The 19,794-nt window shown below is 35.9% G+C and overlaps 1 protein-coding gene across 1 annotated transcript in view; it reads left to right on the top strand.

Moving 5' to 3' along the window:
- MBD2 (methyl-CpG binding domain protein 2) overlaps window positions 1-19,794 on the top strand; it is a 79,888-nt gene that overhangs the window by 8,402 nt on the left and 51,692 nt on the right. The window contains exon 2 of the mRNA XM_036741789.1: window positions 11,385-11,544. Coding sequence (XP_036597684.1) covers window positions 11,385-11,544 — 160 coding nt within the window. The remainder of the gene's footprint in view (window positions 1-11,384; window positions 11,545-19,794) is intronic.

Raw genomic sequence — 19,794 nt, 5'->3', positions numbered from 1 at the left:
GGTGAGATATACATATTATTATTGTCCTTATTTTATAGATGAGGAAACTAAGCCTGAGATCAGTTGCTTGCCCAGGGACACAGAGCTGCTAAATGTCTATAGTCCATCAACAGTGGTACGGGAGTTTGGGAGAGGGGTTATCACTGCAAGTCGGGAAGAAACATCTCACTGTTGTTTTTGAGAGCAATTTCAAAACCGATGGTGTGTTTCATAGCACAGTGAGCCAGGGAAAGTGAGTTTTAAAAATTTAAAGATCCCTCGGAGTACAGCCAAATAAGGGTAGGTTTGCTATTGGTGAAAGTGCCTCAGGATACTGGTTCTATGCACATATATCAGTGTGAATTAGAAGTTGATTGAACTAAGATAAATTTGGAAGTAAATTCTGAAGAGGATTTGAATGGGGAACATTTTTCATACATTGAGTCAAATTCTGAAGGAAGGAAAAACTATTAAGTTCAATTTTGGACTTGTTGAGTTTGAGATGTACATGGGATATTCAATTTGAAATGTCTAATAGGCAGTTGATAATGCCAGACTGGAGCCTCAGAGAGAGACTAGTGTGGAGTAAATGAATCTGGGTGTTATCTTCAAAGAGATTTTTATATTATCCCTTTAATAAATCACCATCCATATCCCCCCCTTTAAGTATGGATGGACCCCAAGGCTCTGTCATGTATCCTCTCTATACCTAAAGGAGTATAGAGAGGCTACGTCAGCTTCCATTGGTCATTCGTCCAGGAGCTTTGCTTTTATTCTTTTACTTTCCAACAGAGTGTTGGGCATTTTGCTTAGGCCTAATAAGTACTTAGTGATTGATATATAGTTTTTAAAAGATTAAAAAAAAATCTTTACAATGAATTAATACACTTTTAATGCCTTTCCCTTATTGTAACGTGAACTATTTTTCTACCTGGGTCCTTGTGTTGCCATGAAATTGGTTGAAATAATAAGAAAAAATTGCCCATGTAGATTGCTTTTTTTCTTGTTTTTTAGTTTCTTTTTGGTTCTGTAGTTAAAATATTAGAGTGCTTTATGTAATACTGATCATTTTGGATAGGTGCTATTTCAGCTCTGTAGGTATTTCCATAACTGTTTAGTTTCATTGCTTCATCATCGTGCCTTGTATCAAAACTGTTATGGGGTCTATATTACAGTGACTATACAGCACTCAAGTGTTACAAAATTTCTTACTAGTTGTTTTATCACTGAATTTGTATGATCAAAATAAAATATAAAATAGTTTGAAAAATTATCACTGCAAATCAGGAAAAAATATCTCACTGTTTGAGAGCAATTTCAAAACCGATGGTGTGTTTCATAGCACAGTGAGCCGGGGGAAAATGAGTTTTAAAAACTTAAAGCTCCCTCAGAGTACAGCCAAATAATGGTAGATATGCTATTGGTGAAAGTGCCTCAGAATGCTAGTTCTATGCACATACATCAGTGTGGATTAGAAGCTGATTGAACTAAGATAAGTTTAGAAGTAAATTCTGGAGAGGATTTGAATTTGGAACATTTTTCATACATTTAAGTGATAACTTGAGTGGATCTGTGATCTAGTCAATATGGATACTCCTACAATTGGTGCAGATTAAAACTCATCGATGTCTTGTCACGTGCAACTCTTGCCTATATCCTTCTCTCAGTCATCCACAGCAGATCCGTTTCATGTGCTATTGGTATTCTTCTAGGTTATCTGACATTCTGTGGGTACTAGTAGAACATATGAATTAGTCCTTCGGTTATCGCTTCCTTTTGCTTTATGAATGGCCCACCATTTCTCTCTATGTGTATGTGTGTGTGTGTATACACACACATAAACACATATAGGTACACATGTACATATATGGAGAACTTTTAAGCTACTTAATCGTCTATATGTGACTGAGGGAAATTGAATCAAATTCTAAATCACTTTAAAAAACCCACATATAGAATTGCTTCCTCTGAATATATGGAAAAATTACTCTCTTCCTAATTCACAGTATACTAAGAAAAGATTTTAAATTTAATTTTAATTCCCCTTGGTCTGTTTAATATACAGAACATATCTTTTTGTAGAGTTGGCTTAAAGTCTATACTTTTACATTTGTGGTGAAACATTGTTATATACTCTTATTATATAATTATTCAATGATGGCATTACCTTACTTCCACTTCAAACTTATCAAATAAAGGCTTTATTTATTTTAAACAATTAAAAAAACCCTACCAGAATCAGCATTGTAGTTTTTTGGAGAATGTAATGAGCTAGCCTCATAAGTTTAAAAATAATTTTGGAGGAAAATTTCAAAAACATTTAAAATTTTAATCATGGTAGTAGAGTTTTAAACAGCATTGCTGTTGCTTATGTGTTATGTTTTATAGAATCTTAGTTACATATTTGCCTTACCAGTTTGCAGTACATAATTATATATACTTCTGTAGTTGATGATGTAATTTTTATATGTTTATTATGCTATGCAATATATTTCCTTAAGAGCGCATTACATTGTAGGACCTTAACTTTTACTTTAGGAATCTTCAAGTTGCAATTTGAGGGTCAGCTATAACTTGTGAAATGGTAGTATAAGACTTCCTCAAAAAATGAGAAATGATATTCTTCTTTGGTATCCATTTTAGTTTGTAATTGAAATAGAGCCTCACAAGAAATGTGCTATAGTGTACATGCACACGTGTTTCTTCTTTAGAATGTTCTTTCTCAATTTGCAATAAGAAGATTGACAAGACAGAATTATAATAGCTATAATTCTCTTTCTTTAGAGTTGCTTCATAATAGTGAGGATTCAGAAAGTTAAAGCTGTACAGTCATAGTAGAAATGTTGATTTATAAAGACAATGCACTGTTAAAATTAATCACTCAGCATGCTTAATTTCTTTTCCATCAGTAGATAAATTCCAGTTCTGTATAAATACTTTATGATGGGTTAGATTGAGTTTTCAGTTGGGGTTTTATTTTGCATTGCTGGCAGTTACAAAAAGACTTGTGGTCATTAAAAAAAAAAAGAAACTTCTCACCTGCCAAAACACATAATTGAAGTAATTAGATCTTGTAAAATGAAGAATGACACATATCTTTCTAAAAATAGGAGTCAACCAAAAGTATTAAGTTGCATTTTTGTTTTTGTTTTTTAAAAAAATTGGTCAAGATATGTAGGTATAATTCTACTTCAAATTAATGAATATAAGAGATGCTGATTCAAAGAAAGGGGAAATAGGAACTTTATGAAGGGATGATCCAGATCTGTAGACAAAATTGTGACTATTTCAAATGAATGTCTTTAAAGACTGGCATGATGAATTAAAACTTAAAGCACCATCTAATTCGGTCATCTGTTTTCCATTTTCTGTTTTTTTTTGGTTCTTAAAATTATGTTAATATCTTGTTTTTATCTCACCTTTGTTCTTAAATATTTCCTTCCCCATTTCCCTACCCCAAAATCTATCCCTCCTAGCAAAGAATTAAAACAGAAAGAGGAAAAAAAGCACAGGAATCTAACATTTCTTCTGATGTCCCATACTCATAGTACACTGTGAAGAAGTGAGTTGGAATTTTCTCCTCTTTTCTCTGTGTCTTGGTCATTATAATGGTTCAGTAGTGAGGATTTTTTGTGTTCTTTTGCAGTGTCTACTTTTTGTCCATTTCGATATTGTAGATGTTGTATATGTTGTTTTCTTTGTTCTGCTGACTTTGTTTTACATCAGTTCACTTACATCTTCCCACATTTTTCTCAACTCTTTATACTCATTATTTCTTGCTGTGCAGTAATATTCTATTAGCTACATTACTTCTTTGGTTTTTCCTGAAGAGAGTTGTTGAAGAAATGAAGATGAAACTAAAGCTCCAGTAGCTCATTTTGCTATGTGAATTTTTGAAAACGATTGCTGATAAAAGTTTTTTTTTCCTAGTGGAAGAAGTTGAAATTATTGGTTAAAGTAGTTTGGAGGATCTATGGATTTAATTAATTCATCCTTTCAGTCTTTTATTATTGTTTTCTATAACTGAGTCAGCTCATTTGTTGAGTATTCAAAAATAAATGATACTAAATCACATTTAAAATATAGAAATTAAATAATCAATTCTCTTTTCTATTTGTATCCCCAGTGCTTAGCACTATGCTTTGCATAGAGTAAATATATACTTAATATAAATATAATATATATACTTTTTTATTCATTAATAAAACACTCATGGATGAATTGGACTAAATGATCTTTAAGATGAGGTCCCTTCCAACTCTAAAGCTGTGATCCTAGCTAATAGTAATTAGCAGTTGTATAGTGCTTTAAGTTTTACCATGTGCTTTCCTTACAATAGCCTTGTGAGGGGTAGGTAGCACTAGTCTAATTCTCATCGTACAGAGAAGTAAACTGTTCAGAGATGGACAGTGACTTAACTGGGGCTGTAGGGCAAGTGAGTTCGTATTGGATTTGAAGATGGATCTTCTGAGGCCTACATCCCCCACTATATTAAACTATCCTCTACTGGGGTAGAAGTGCATGTTAATGCCTCTTTCTATATAATAAATATTTAATAATAAAATATACATAAATATTATAATATAATTATATATTTATATAATATATAAATTTATATAAATAAATTATAAATATAAATATTTCTCTGTCTTGTTAGAAGATGCATAGTAGCAGGACTTTGTTTATCTGTTACACATCATAATCATTGACACATTTTTTTTAAATTTAAATTTATTTATTTAACATATTTGGTTTTCAACATTGATTTTCACAACAATTTGGATTACAAATTTTCTCCCCATTTCCACCCTCCCCCCCACTCCAAGATGGCATATATTCTGGTTGCCCTGTTCCCCAGTCAGCCCTCCCCTCTATCACCCCCCTCCCCTCTCATCCCCTTTTCCCTTCCTTTCTTGTAGGGCAAGATAAATTTCTACGCCCCATTGCCTGTGTATCTTATTTTCTAGTTGCATGCAAAAACTTTTTTTTTTTGAACATCTGTTTTTAAAACTTTGAGTTCCAAATTCGCTCCCCTCTTCCCTTCCCACCCACCCTCCTTAAGAAGTCGAGCAATTCAACCTAGGCCACACGTGTATCATTATGTATAACCCTTCCACAATACTCATGTTGTGAAAGGCTAACTACATTTTGCTCCTTCCTAACCCGTCCCACTTTATTGAATTTTCTCCCTTGACCCTGTCCCCTTTCCAAAGTGTTTGTTTTGATTACCTCCACCCCCATCTGCCCTCCCCTCCATCATCCCCCCCACCTTTTATTTTTTTTTTATCTTCCTCCCTCTTCTTTCCTGTGGGGTAAGATACCCAACTGAGTATGTATGGTATACCCTCTTCAGGCCAAATCTGATGAGAGCAAGGTTCACTCATTCCCCCCTCACCTGCCCTCTCCCCTCCTCCCACAGAGCTGCTTCCTCTTGCCACCTTTATGCGAGATAATCCACCCCATTCTATCTTTCCCTATCTCCCTCTCTCAGTATGTTGCTCTCTCATTCCTTAATTTCATTTTATTTCTTTTAGATATCTTCCCTTCATCTTCAACTCACCCTGTGTCTACTCTCTCTCTTTTACATATATATATATATATACACACACACGCACACATATATACATATACATACATACACATTCACTTATATATACATAAACATATATATATATACATATATATGAATATTCCCTTCAACTACCCTAATACTGAGGTCTCATGAATCATACGCATCATCTTTCCATGTAGGAATGTAAACAAAACAGTTCAACTTTAGTAAGTCCCTTGCAATTTCTGTTTCTTGATTACCTTTTCATGCTTCTCTTGATTCTTGTGTTTGAAAGTCAAATTTTCTATTCAGTTCTGGTCTTTTCACTGAGAAAGCTTGAAAGTTCTCCATTTTATTGAAAGTCCATATTTTGCCTTGGAACATGATACTCAGTTTTGCTGGGTAGGTGATTCTAGGTTTTAATCCTAGCTCCATTGACCTCCGGAATATTGCATTCCAAGCCCTTCGATCTCTTATGTAGAAGCTGCCAGATCTTGGGTTATTCTGATTGGGTTTCCACAATACTCAAATTATTTCTTTCTGGCTGCTTGCAGTATTTTCTCCTTGATCTGGGAGCTCTGGAATTTGGCCACAATATTCCTAGGAGATTTCTTTTTGGGATCTATTTGAGGAGGCGATCGATGGATTCTTTCAATTTCTATTTTGCCCTGTGGCTCTAGAATATCAGGGCAATTCTCCTTGATAATTTCTTGAAAGATGGTATCTAGGCTCTTTTTTTTGATCATGGCTTTCAGGTAGTCCAATAATTTTTAAATTATCTCTCCTGGATCTATTTTCCATGTCAGTGGTTTTTCCAAGGAGATATTTCACATTGTCTTCCATTTTTTCATTCCTTTGGTTCTGTTTTATAATATCCTGATTTCTCATAAAGTCACTAGCTTCCACTTGCTCCAATCTAATTTTTAAAGTAGTATTTTCTCCAGTGGTCTTTTGGACCTCCTTTTCCATTTGGCTAATTCTGCCATTCAAGGCATTCTTCTCCTCATTGGCTTTTTGGAGCTCTTTTGCCATTTGAGTTAGTCTGTTTTTTAAGGTGTTGTTTTCTTCAGTGTATTTTTCAGTATTTTTTTGGGTCTCCTTTAGCAAGTCATTGACTTGTTTTTTATGGTTTTCTCGCATCCTTCTCATTCCTCTTCCCAATTTTTCCTCTACTTCTCTAACTTGCTTTTCCAACTCCTTTTTGAGCTCTTCCATGGCCTGAGACCAGTTCATGTTTTTCTTGGAGGCTTTTGGTGTAGGCTCTTGCACTTTATTGACTTCTTTAGGCTGTATGTTTTGGTCTTCTTTGTCACCAAAGAAAGAATGCAAAGTCTGAGACTGAATCTCGGTGCATTTTCGCTGCCTGGCCATATTCCCAGCCAACTAACTTGACCTTTGAGTTTTTCAGTGGGGTATGACTGCTTGTAGACTACAGAGTTCTATGTTACACGTTTGGGGGGGAGGTGCCAGCTCTGCCACACCAGCACTGCTCCTTCCCCAAGAACCCCCAACCCGAACTGGGCTTAGATCTTCGGCAGGCTGTGCACCCCTGCTCTGATCCGCCACTGAATTCCTCCCACCAGGTGGGCCTGGAGCCGGAAGTAACAACAGCTGTAGCTGCCCCACCTCTGCTGCCCCCAGGGCTGGAAGCCGAACCACGAACTCCTTCCACTCCTGCAGCTTTTCCCACTAACCTTCTCCGCAGTCTTTGGTGTTTGTGGGTCGAGGGGTCTGGTAACTGCCGCAGCTCACTGATCCAGGGCACTAGGGCCCCCTCCGCCCGGCTTCTGGTCTGGATGTTCCAGGCCGCTCAGGCTGGGCTCTGCTCCACTCCGTTCCCAGCTCCCAGCTCCATGTGGGATAGACCTCACCCAGATTCCATCCAGGCTGTCCTGGGCTGGAGCCCTGCTTCCCTCTGCTGTTCTGTGGGTTCTGCCGTTCTAGAATTGGTTCAGAGCCATTTTTTATAGGTTTTTGGAGGGGCTCCGTACGGAGCTCACTCCAGTCCCTGCTTACCAGCTGCCATCTTGGCTCCGCCCCATCATTGACACATTTAAAAAATAAAGACACTGGTATGGTATTTATTTATCTTCCACAACATCAAGTTATGCTATCTTTTTAAAAACTTCCCTTGTAACTCTTGTTCTCTTTTGCTGGTTTCTCTTTTTATTCCCCCACATTAAATATTAAGCCCCTTCCCAAATATTGTCCTTCAGCTTTCTTCTTTTCTTTCTATTCTTGGCTTTAGCAGTTTGGTGAGTGAATGAATGAAAAACCATTTATTAAGCTCTTACTCTGTGCCAAGCCCTGTATTGAACACTGAAGACACAAAAAGAAAAAGTGGGACTTGTTTCTGCCCCAAGGAGCTCATACTCTAAATGAGGGAGAAGACACATAAAAAAAGTTCAGCTGCAAGGATGAAGAGGCTCAGAAGTCCCAAGGGCTCAGTGGCAGTGAGGTTGCAAGGCTCAGTGTTCATTAGGTTATATCAGCAGATCAGATGACAGAACCACCAGGTGTCTTCAGAACCTGGAAGCAGGGTAGATTGTAAGGATTAGTTGTCCTCCATCTTGCCAGAAGGAATAGAATTTGTGATTTTCATCTCATTCAAACTATGTGAACAGTCAAGAATCCCAAATGGATTCAGGGAAGCCAGGAGAGGAGGTGTAAATGGGGAAAAGAGAAGGGGAAGGACATTCCTGGTGATATTGGAAGAGGGTCTTGCCTGGCCTTTGGGAAAGGTTCAGGGTTGGGCCAGGCCAGGGGAGAGGGGTTAAAGAGAGGAGAGGACCTCTAGCAGTCTTACTTTTACTCCCCTAATTTCAACTATCATCTCTATGTGGTTGTAACCTGAGCTTCTGTCCCAGATTGAAGTGGCTGTGGTATACATATTTTTTTTTTAAGGTAAGAAGCTTTAAAGGGGAAGGAGAGATAAGGAACTTCCATTACTTGATGAAATAGATTGTAAGTATCATAATTAGGGTCTAGTCATTGACTTAAGAGGAAAAGGTTTGTAACAGTATTGTAGGGCTATGAGGCATAGGATTGATAAAAATAGCATAAAGGAATTGTCAGGCATCAGTGAGGGCCCTGTAGTTATGACAACAAACTGATTTTACAACTTTTTTCGTATGTTCATCAGCTGAGTAGGAACAGAGAAATCAGATGGTGGTGCTTATTCAGACAGGATTTGTAGGTTGGGAATACTTGGTTGGAAGATGAGAGATTAAGATCATTAAAGTGCCAGATTAATGCTAGGTATGGAGGCAAGTGGAACTAGAGTGGACTGGTAGAATAAAGATGAATGAAGAGATTGTATGTAATAATAAGGGCAAAGAAATTACTTTTGTGTCAGTCGAGTGAGTACAAGAAGAGGAAGGAAGGAAGGAAACAAGCATTTATTAAGTGCTGTTGTATGTTAGAGGATTTGGGGACTGCTTATCACCAAAGTTAGAAAATTAAAGTATCCCCTAAAATTAGGAGTCTAACAAATGTACTCTTGCCAATAAATCTCTCTAAATGTGTGATTACTATTTTCAAAAGAGTTGTAAGTTCTATTCAGTCACTTTTCCTTTAAAGATTATTAATGAACTTTGTAACTGTCAATAATAACAGTCTAATATGCAACCTTATGAATTGTGCAAAAAAACCCACAAAAACAAAGTATCTTTGTACATCTTTTAGACCTGGCTGAAATTTTGTCACCTTTAAAAAATCTATTTTCTTTCTTTTCTTTTAAAAAACACAGTTGTAGTTAGAGTGTGTACAGTTTGCTTCTCTGGCTAATAATCTACCTCACCTCATACACACATACACATACACACCCACACACACCCACACCCACACCTTTCCATCTTTCCTTATGTAATTAATATTTCCCCCTTTAGTTTTTATGACATTAATTGATATTGATGGAATAAAACAAGCATTTCCGTAACATAGTATAATAAAAAAAAGATGATTGTACTGCAAATCTACTACGCACAAATTGCTATTCCTTTCAAATATACAACAAAATTATCACGTAGATTTCTTTTTCCCTCCTTTTTTCCCCTGCTCCACTCTGATCTAGAGATGACTACCATTAGACGTAACTAGGTATATACATATACACATGCATGTATATACACACATATACATATACACGTATGTATAAAATTATTCTATACCTATTTCTATCTGTCAGTTCTTTCTCTGGATACAGATAGTGTTTTTCTTCATATGTCCTTTATAGTTAATTTGAGTATTTATAATAGTCAAAATAGCATTCACTCAAAGTCTGTTCTTAAAATAATATTGCTGTCATCGCATACAATGTTCTCTAGGTTCTGCTCATTTTGCTCTTCATCATTTCATCTAAGTCCATGTTTTTCTGAGATTACTGAGCTCATCATTTCTTATAGCACTGTAGTATTCTATCACAATCATATACTATAACTTGTTTAGCCATTCCCCAATTGATGAGCATCCCTGCAATTTCCTCTTCTTTGCCACCACAACTGACATAAACACAAGCTGCTATAAACATTTTAGAACATATAGGTTCTTTTCCTTTTTCCCTAATCTCCTTTGGAAATAGACCTAGTACTGGTATTGTTGGATCAAAGGGTATAGGCAGTTTCATAACACTCTGGATAATTCCAGATTGCTCTCCAAAATGGTTGGATCAGTTCACAATTCCACCAACAATGAATTAGTGGCCCTATTTTTCCACATCCCCTTGAACATTCGTTACTTTCCCCTCCAATCATTTCAACCAATCTGGTAGGTGTAAAGTGATATCTCAAGATTGTTTTAATTTGTATTTCTCTAATCAATAATGATTTAGATAATTTTTCAAAAGGCTATAATAAATTGTTTTGATTTCTTCATTGGAAAACTGACTGTTCATATCTTTTGAGCATTTATCAATTGGGGAATAACTCATATTCTTAAAGATTTGGCAAAATTTTTAAAATAGAAAAGTTGTATTAATTAAAATAGGCTTATTTTATATGTTCATTTTTGTTGACATAATCAATTGTGTTAATATAGCATAACTTATTTAATCATTCTTTAGTTTTGGATGCATAGTTTCTGTATTCTTTTCTTTCTTTTTTTGCTATTATATACAGAGCAAATTTAAGTATTTTTGTACAAATACGTTCTTTTTTTCTTATGAATTTATTGAGATAGAGACCTAGCAATGAAATTGCTAGATCAAAAGATATGCTTAATTTTGTTATTCTTACTGTATGTTGCCACATTACTTTCAAGAATTGTTTATTTATTTATTAGACTGTAGTCCAATAAATAATATATTGTCATTTCTGTTCATTCTTTTTTTAAAAATCTTATTACTGGTTATGTCCTTGGGATTGAACAGCCCTTAGGCACATGATGCAAATCTCTTTAAAAATTATTATAAAAATCACTTAGCAAGACAGTCAAGTCAGAAGCACATTTGTAATGTACCTACCTTGTATTGGCACTATTTTTTTATGTAATTGATGGTGCTTCTTAGGTAGGTAGTAGTCATTACTTGACGAGTTTTTTTAAGTGGGAAAAAAAGTGAGGTGACCTAATTTCTCTCTTTTGTACCCATTCACTGTGCTATATATATAGTGGCACAGTTAAGTTTTATATGAAAATAGTTTAATATAGGTAAAATATATTCCTGCTTTGAAAAGAACTTTTGTTCTTTAGCACAGGAAGTCATATAAAGATGATAGTAGGGACGTTATTATTATTAATTTTGTTGTTAGGTAGAAAAAGCAGCAGGATGATGGCTCTGTATTTCCAAAGTCTGAAGATAAAGACTACAGTGTCTTGTAAAATAAAACATAATGAACTTTTTTTTTTTTTTATTTTCTAGTCCGAGTGGTAAGAAGTTCAGAAGCAAGCCTCAGTTGGCAAGGTACCTGGGAAATACTGTTGATCTTAGCAGTTTTGACTTCAGAACTGGAAAGATGATGCCTAGTAAATTACAGAAAAACAAACAGAGACTGCGAAATGATCCTCTCAATCAAAATAAGGTTTGTTTGTTCTTTATGGTTATATATAAACTCTGTAGGATTGTGAAGTGCATTTTATGGTATACTTAACCATCATATTTTTCCTTATTAAATTTTTAGATTGTCATTAGCTTTTAATTGTCATTTCCACTTATCAGTGTTTTTCTACTGCTGCAAAGACGATAAACCTACAAATCTACCATGTCAAATATAAACAACTTATTTTCTTACATCTGGCAATGTGTATCTATATAGTGTGAATCATTTGTAAATCATTTAGAACAAACATCTCAATCTCCCTTTGGCAAAGCAAAATATGCCATGAATTTTTTTTAGGGGGATTGTGGGGAGGGTAGAGTGGGGAACCTTCTTGGGCTGTTACTTATAAGAAGTCTTTCTGTTCATGTTCACTATTATAATATCTATCTTTGTTTTCTGAATCGAGTAATCAGATCGTAGATTTAGAGTTGGAAATTACCTTACAGGTCTTTCTTTCAGTTCAATTCCCTCTCTTGTGACTTTCCAGATCTTTCCAGTGTTCCTCTTCCCCATCTTCAGTAAAGTGTATTTTAGACAACATTTTGTGTAGGTTAAGGACATAGGTGAGCCTTGACTTACGTACAAATCCAATGTTCAAATATCACAAATATTTGCGTAGACTCTACTGTGTAAAGAGGCTATTTCACTTGCTGGGGGAACTACAAAATTTCAATTAGAACTAGTCATTTAACCCTTATTCAATTTGTAGTCTAGTAGCAATGTATGGACATATACATAAATGAGGATACTACATGAAAAGTGTATGAGAGAGGTGCAGAATGCTATGTGAGGTCAGAGTGGGGCTTATTTCCAATTTAAGGGAAGTATGGTGGGTTTTTTGGTTTAAGTTGAGGTAAATGCTTAGTAACAATTCTTTAGATTGCAAGTGAGAGAAAGAGCTCCTTGGACATTCTAGTTAGATGGTACAATGTGAACAAAAGCATGGAGATGGAAAATCAGAGGGGAACAAGAGAAGTCATCTAGTTTGATTTTAGTGTAGAACACATGGAACAGGGAATAGTATGAACTAAAGGTGGAAAGATGATGCCAAATTGTGAAGGTCTTGAACACTAGGCCAAGGAGTTTGAATTTTGTTTGTATTATTCCTGGATGATTTTGAGTAGAGGAATGACATAACCTTATCTGTTCATAAGGAATATTATTCTCCTATGAGGTATGAAAGATGAGGGTGACCTGTGGTTGTGGTTTGTCCTTCATTCTCAAAGAGGACCATGACATCAGGGAGATGATGCCATGACTTGCAAATGAATTGGATTTGAGTGAGGGAAGGCTGTGCAAAGTCACCAGCCTCACTCTCTCCTCCAGAGTCATCTGGGTCCGGTGGCCAGATAAATAGATCAAGACAACTGGAGATGTCCCAGGATGCATGGAGACCTTGGCCTTTTGAAACTAATGTCTTTCCAAGTTCTCACTTTGACTGAGGCCATACCCATTCAGTGATTAGGCCTGTTTAAGAAGTGAGGGATGGTCACTTTAATAAACAAAAATAAAAAAAAAATCAAACTGTGAGGGGAATACCCTCAGGGTTGCTGGCTTTAAAGGAAACAATTACTATTTACATTCAATCTGAGCCATCTGGGCCCAAAAAATAACCATTAAGTGGTGCTTGGGCAGGGACCTAATGTTGGTAAGTCAATGAGAGCCAGAGTGAATTGGGTTTAAGACTTGGTCTTTAAGAAAGAAACCTAGCCAGTAAACTCCAAGATAACAAGGTAGGTTTCTGCCATCAAAATTTACCTTTCTTTGGGCAGAACACCCTCAGGTAAAGGCATGAGGGTGAGCAAAGTTTAGGAGGCTATTTCAGTAGTCCAATTGGGTGGTAATAAACTATTGTGCCGGATCAAAAGATAGGAAGGGACCTTTGTTAGGAGATAATGTGATTGGAGAGACTGAGGATGTGCATTGCTTGAGCTCAGGAGTTCTGAGTTGTAGTAGGGTTAAAGATGACTGAGTGTCCATACTGCATGTAGGACCAATATGGTTAGCCCCCTGGAACAAGGGGCCACTAGGTTATCTAAAGAAATACAAATTGACCTAGGTTGGGAACAGGGCAAAGCTTTTATGATGATCAGTAGTGGGATAAGGCCCATGAGTGGCCAGTCTGAAAAAAAGATATTGAGGAGATCAAATGGGTAGGATTTCATGCCTGATTGCATATGAGAGAGAATAACACTAAATTTTAAAAAATGGCTTCTTGTTTTTATTATTTGGAGTCTTTTTCTTTTTCTCTTTTTCTATGTGTTCACTCTTTTTATGTTCACTTTTCTTCCCCCACTGGTTCCTGCAGGATTATTAAGTGAGATAATATTTCTAAAGCACTTATTAGGACAGTGCCTGGCATATAGGTGCTTAATAAATTCTTGTTCCCTTCCCTTTATTCTCCAGTACCTAGTGCTACCCACCCTTACTATGGCTAGCTTCTTATTCCTCAGAACTGGTAGGGAGAGGAAGATAACCTGTCCTGATAGAAATGATTATATTAAGGTAGGAGAGGACAAACTCTAATCACTTTTTCTCACTCTCATAGCTATCATTGATGATAATTGCTGTGTCTCAATACTGGTTTTAGCAATGCAGCATTCCATCTCTTCAACCTGTACCCAGAAGTGATTATCCCAGAGCCCTTGCTTCTACCATAGTTCCTGTGATAAGATGCTCAGATAGTCTGACTCTGGTTTTCCTTCATAGATAAGTCTTCATGCTTTTTTGTGCAAAGACTCATCATTAGTGTGTCTCTGCCACTTTCTTATAGGATCTAAGTCAAGGAAAAAAGAAAAAGAGATGTCAGTGGGAATGGTTTTACTCCCTGTCTCTTCCTTCATTATTAGTAAAAACTGTGTTTGAGATTGTTTTCTTCCACTCTGGTGCAAGAAAAGAGAAAAACTCCTGGTAGTGAGTTATAGGTAGGTAGTGGTCCTAGAAAGGGAAACAAGTAGATCATCAGAAGAACAGAATGAGAATAACTGAGCACTTATAGACAAAGAAGATTTTAAGGATTCACTTAGGGTGCCCTGATGATCCAGTTCCTTCTTATCCCCTTATATGTGTGGATCATAAATCCTGTGACTCAATTTCTTGGCTTCTTCCCTTCCCCCAAGAAGTAGCACCATGGAATTAGAGTAGCTGAGGGACTACAGATTCCTCTTGTCCAGTAGTTTGAGAACTGAAACAAGGTAAAGAGCCCCAAATGAGTAATTTAAATTCTTTAGCACATGGTATTTAAATTCTTTAGTACAATTAGTATAGCACAATGCTTAAAGTACTTTATAGGTTAAATGAGTTTGCATGATGGGAAGGCTTGGGAATCTTCCTATCGTTTGAAATATTGTTTCTTTTCTTTTTTTTTTTTTGCAGGGGGGAAGGCAGGGCAATTGGGGTTAAGTGACTTGCCGAAGGTCACACAGCTAGCAAGTGTGTCAAGTGTCTGAGGTCGGATTTGAACTCAGGTCCTCCTGACTCCAGGGTCGGTACTCTACTCACTGTGCCACCTAGCTGCCCCTTGAAATACTGTTTCTTTAGGGGAATACATTCTGATTTCCAAACAACCAATTTATGAGGAACTTTTGAAATACAACCTGTTAGTAAGTTGAAGATTGTTTACTATAACTAGTAAGCTTCTGGTAGTCTAAAAAATGTATCTAGGTCATTTGTCTTGGTGATTAGACTTTGGAAAGCTAGGATTTATTTTTGAGGGTAGAAATCAATGAACTTTGAATAATTTTGGTGACTGATTTTTAAAAAAAAATCTTATTTTTATTGCTTTATTTTTTTTGTATTTATATAACCTTCATTTCTGAATATATCCCTCCCCATCTCCTACCCAATGAACAATCCTTGTACCAAAGGAAAAAAAAAAGAGGAAAACAAGTAGTTCAGCAAAACCAAAGAACATATGAACAATTTCTGATGACATATGCAGTATTCCAAATCATTCACCTCCATCTCTGCAAATAAGAGAGGTGTAGTTTCTCAATTTTCTTTCTTGTTCACTATATTTACATAATATTCAGATTCTCTTTTTTGCTACTTATATTTTCATGGTCATTGCATTTTTTATTTTCCTGATTCTGCTTACTTTATTCTGCATCAGTTTATATGTATTTCCATGCTTTTCTGAATTCTTCACAGTCATTATTTTTTAGAGTGTAATAATATATTCAATTACATTCATGCATCACAATTGTCCATTTTCCAAACACTGGACATTTCTTTATTTCTACTTCTTTGCTGACACAAAAAGTGCTGTTATAATTATTATAGCATATTCAGGACCTTTCTTTCTGTCTTTGACTTCTTTGGGGGTATACATAGCCTAGCAATGGAAACTGTGAGTCAAAGACTGTGGACATTATATTTCATCATTTCAAATTGTTTTCTAGAATGTTTGGACAAATCATAGCCAATGTACCAACAGTACATTGATGTGCTGGAGACAATTATATTTAAGAACAATATTTCTGTCCTAATATTGTCAATCAAGATTTTTTCCATTAACTTTAATTTTTGTTAAAGCCATTTCTAAATATACTATATAGTCCACTGCTGTGGAATCCAGACAAACAGCAGTTTCAGTCATGAGATGTCAGTTTACCCAATGCACACACATAATTTATTTCAAAACTTGCATGTATACAGGAGATATGGAACAGGAGATATGGATAACTTTTCCTAACTGAATTTATTTGATTTTTTTTTTACTTCCTTGATTAACTCTTTATCACATTCTCCATAGTGGCTATTATAAATCCCCTCTCTCCTTAGTTCTCTTATACCACCCTTTCCCCCTCTTAGAAGATTTCTTTCCATACTGAAAATATAGATATATAAAGGAAAACTCTTCACTTGTGCTTTTGATAACATTTCCTCCCATCTCTTTCAGTAGCTTGTTCATTTCTTTTCTTTTTCTCTTCAGTCTCTCCAGATCCAATAACATGACAAATTAACATGTCCAAGAATTACAGCCTTAAAAATCCATCACTTTATTCTTTTGTTCTCTCAAGCTGTCCTTCTAATCCTTTTTTACAACTAACCTCCTAGAAACAGTTGTCTACACTTGTTAACTCTTTGGTCTTTATGTCCCACTCACTTTTTTCAATGGCCTATGACCCTAACATTTGATCAAAACTGTTTCTCAAAGGTTAGCAATGAATTCTGAAGCACTAAATGCAATGATCCTTTCTCATTCTTTATACCTCTTGTTCTTTGTACCTTTTGACACTGTGGAACACTCCCTCCTCCTGTTATTTTCTCCTAGATAGGCTTTTGTGACCTTACTCTGTCTTGATTCTGTTCCTGCTTGTCTTATATCTCATACTCAGTCTCCTTTACTCCTCTATCATCTTTTTTTTTTCTGGCTAAGTGTGGTTATTCTTTTTTTATTTACTTTCCATTGGTGATCTTACCAACATCTGTGGATTTAATTATCTATATGCAGATGACTTTCAAATCTATATATGTACCCTGAGCTTATTTTTACTCATTTTACTCCTTATTTGTTTGTTTGTTTGTTCGTTTGTTTTACTCCTTATTTTACTCCTGAGCTTCAGTGACATATTGTGAACTCTGGCTGTTGATTTTCAGCTGTAACATCTGTGGCCCATAGGCATATCAAACTCAACATATCCCAGTTTGAACTCATTTTATTTCTGTCCTCCCGCCCCCACCCACACCTGTCCTTGGTCCAGACTTCCTCATTTATATTGAGAGTACTGCTATTTTTTTCCAGTCACTCAGGTTCACAATCTTAGTCTTGTTTAACTCTTCCTTCTTCCTCACCTCCCATATCCCACTAGCTGTCAAGTCTTGTCAGTTCTACCTCTGTTAAATCTCTCGAATCTGTTCCCTTCTCTCCATATATATGTGGAGATATATATGTATATATCATATGTAAATATGTATATGTGTTATATATATGTTATATACACATTTATTTGTTCTTAACTTAAGCACCAAATCGGATTTACATTTTAATACATATAATATAACAAAAAGATTGTACATGAAATTGTGGATATCTAGTATGTACAATTTGTTGTTTTGAAAAAATATATAATAGATTCAATGTATAACTTCCAAAGCTGTCATCCTTCTCTGTGATTCTGCCTTCTGTTCTCTTCACTCTGTTTAATAATAGCTAGCATTTTAAAAAGTACTTTAAGGTTTGTAAAATACATTGCAAATATTATCCAATTTGATCCTCACAATAACCTTGGGAGGTACATGTTATATTATCCCCATTTTACTGTTGAGGAAATTGAGAGAAAGATAGTGCTTAAATGACTTGCCCTGAGTCCTTAAGTGGCTGAGGCTGAATTTGAACTCAGACTGGACATGTCATGCATGCCCTGTTTAAATATTTTCAGTGGCTCCTGATTGCTTTTTAGGACTCTGGCTTTAAAAACTTCCACAATCTCACTTCCATTTTCATTTCATATTATTCTCCTTCATGTATTCCACATTCCCATCAAAATGGTTTCCAGTTGTTCCCCACACATAACAAAGTTCCCTTCCCCTCCCTGATTCTTTTGCCCAGGTGGTTGTCTTGAATGCACTCTTCACGTATACCTTATAGAAATGCTAGCTTCCTTCAAAGCAGAGGATAGATGCCTCCTCCTTTGTGAGGCTTTTTTTTCCCCCCGTTTCACTCCCCTCTCCTCACTCTTATCTCTCTAGCAATTATTTTTATTTGTGTGCATGTTTTCTTCCTAGTATATAATGTAAGCTCCTTAAGGGCACAAATTGTTTTGTTTTTTGTCTTTTTAATCTTTAAAGTCTGGCACAATGCCTTGCACACAGTAGGTGCTTATGATGTTTCCAAGTGGCATTAAATATATAAGAAGGACTTTTAAAAAAACTATAATCTTGAGGAATTGTTTACTTTTTATAACTCATGTTGTGAGAAAAAGGTTTTTTTTTTTCAAAGTAAAATTAAGTAGTTTTCTCCTTGGATAGAGTGCTGGGCCTGTAGTTGGGCCAACTTATCTTCCTGAGTTCAAATCTGGCCTCAGACACTTGCTAGCTGTGTGATCCTGGGCAAGTTACTTAACCTTGTTTGCCTCAGTTTCCTCATCTGTAAAATGAGGTGGAGAAGGAAATGGCAAACCACTCCAGTATCTTTGCCAAGAAAACCCAAATGGAGTCACAAAGAGTCGGCCACAACTGAAATAACTGGTCAACAACAATTTTGAAACTAAGTTGCACAGGAACACTAAAAATGATTTTCATTTTTTTTGTAACTGCATACCTTGGTTTCAGGTTTTCACATAATTTATACCTTACTGAAAGAAGGATTAATGAAGGTATACAGTTTTCCTTGAATTGATCTGTGTGGAATTGATTTGTTCATTAAAGAGAGTGTTCACAGAGATCAAATCATTTCTCATATGATGTCAGATAACTTTTTCACAATACTAATGAAGGGTATGTAAAGCATTTGGGGTATATAAAGATTTTTGAAAATAGGCACCTGTAAACTTGGATATTGCTGCCATTTTTCTGAAAACAATAAATTTATTTCAATATATAAGGTGTTGGGGGATAAAGGCATTTTTAGCTTAGGAAGAAAGATAGTCGACTGTTTAATGGGACACATTCCTCCCCTCTCCCCCACTCCCCCAGCTGTGTTGGTCCCATTCTAGCTCTATAGTGCAAAATGTGCTGCTTAAAGGGAAGGGGAAAACCCTTCATTTATACTACAAATATAAATTCAGGCTGAGCTTTCCTTTGTGGATTTATGTAACACTTAGGTTTTCAGTCAAGCAGTCAGTTTAATGCTGAAATATGGTTTACCTTTTGGTTTTCCTTTTGGTAAGGTACTTAAATGATTTGAAATCCTGAAACTAGAACGTACACTATAAGTCTTATTCTTAGTACTTCTGTACAACTGTCTCAAATTATTCTACTTAAAGTATTTTAAATTATTTTAGGATTATAGGCTAAAGACTTGGAGCTTTGGCCTTTAGAGGCCATCTAACCCTACCCTTTCTCCTCATTTGACAGATGAGGAAACATGCTTCAAGAGAAATAATTTGACTATGGTTACATAGATAGTGTCAGAGGTGCGATTTGACCCCATATCTTCCTTTTCAAAGTCCACCTGTCATGATGCCTCTCTTACACACAAATGTAAAAAGCCTTTTCATCCTGCTATAAAAGTGAATACAGGGTTTCCCAGTACAGTTTGTTGCACTAAGACATTTGCAGCCCTATATA

Source organism: Trichosurus vulpecula, chromosome 1, assembly GCF_011100635.1.
Source record: "Trichosurus vulpecula isolate mTriVul1 chromosome 1, mTriVul1.pri, whole genome shotgun sequence".
In the NCBI taxonomy this organism is placed as follows: Eukaryota; Metazoa; Chordata; class Mammalia; order Diprotodontia; family Phalangeridae; genus Trichosurus; species Trichosurus vulpecula.
Note: the sequence above shows the minus strand (reverse complement) of the source record. Positions and strands in the feature narration are given on the sequence as shown.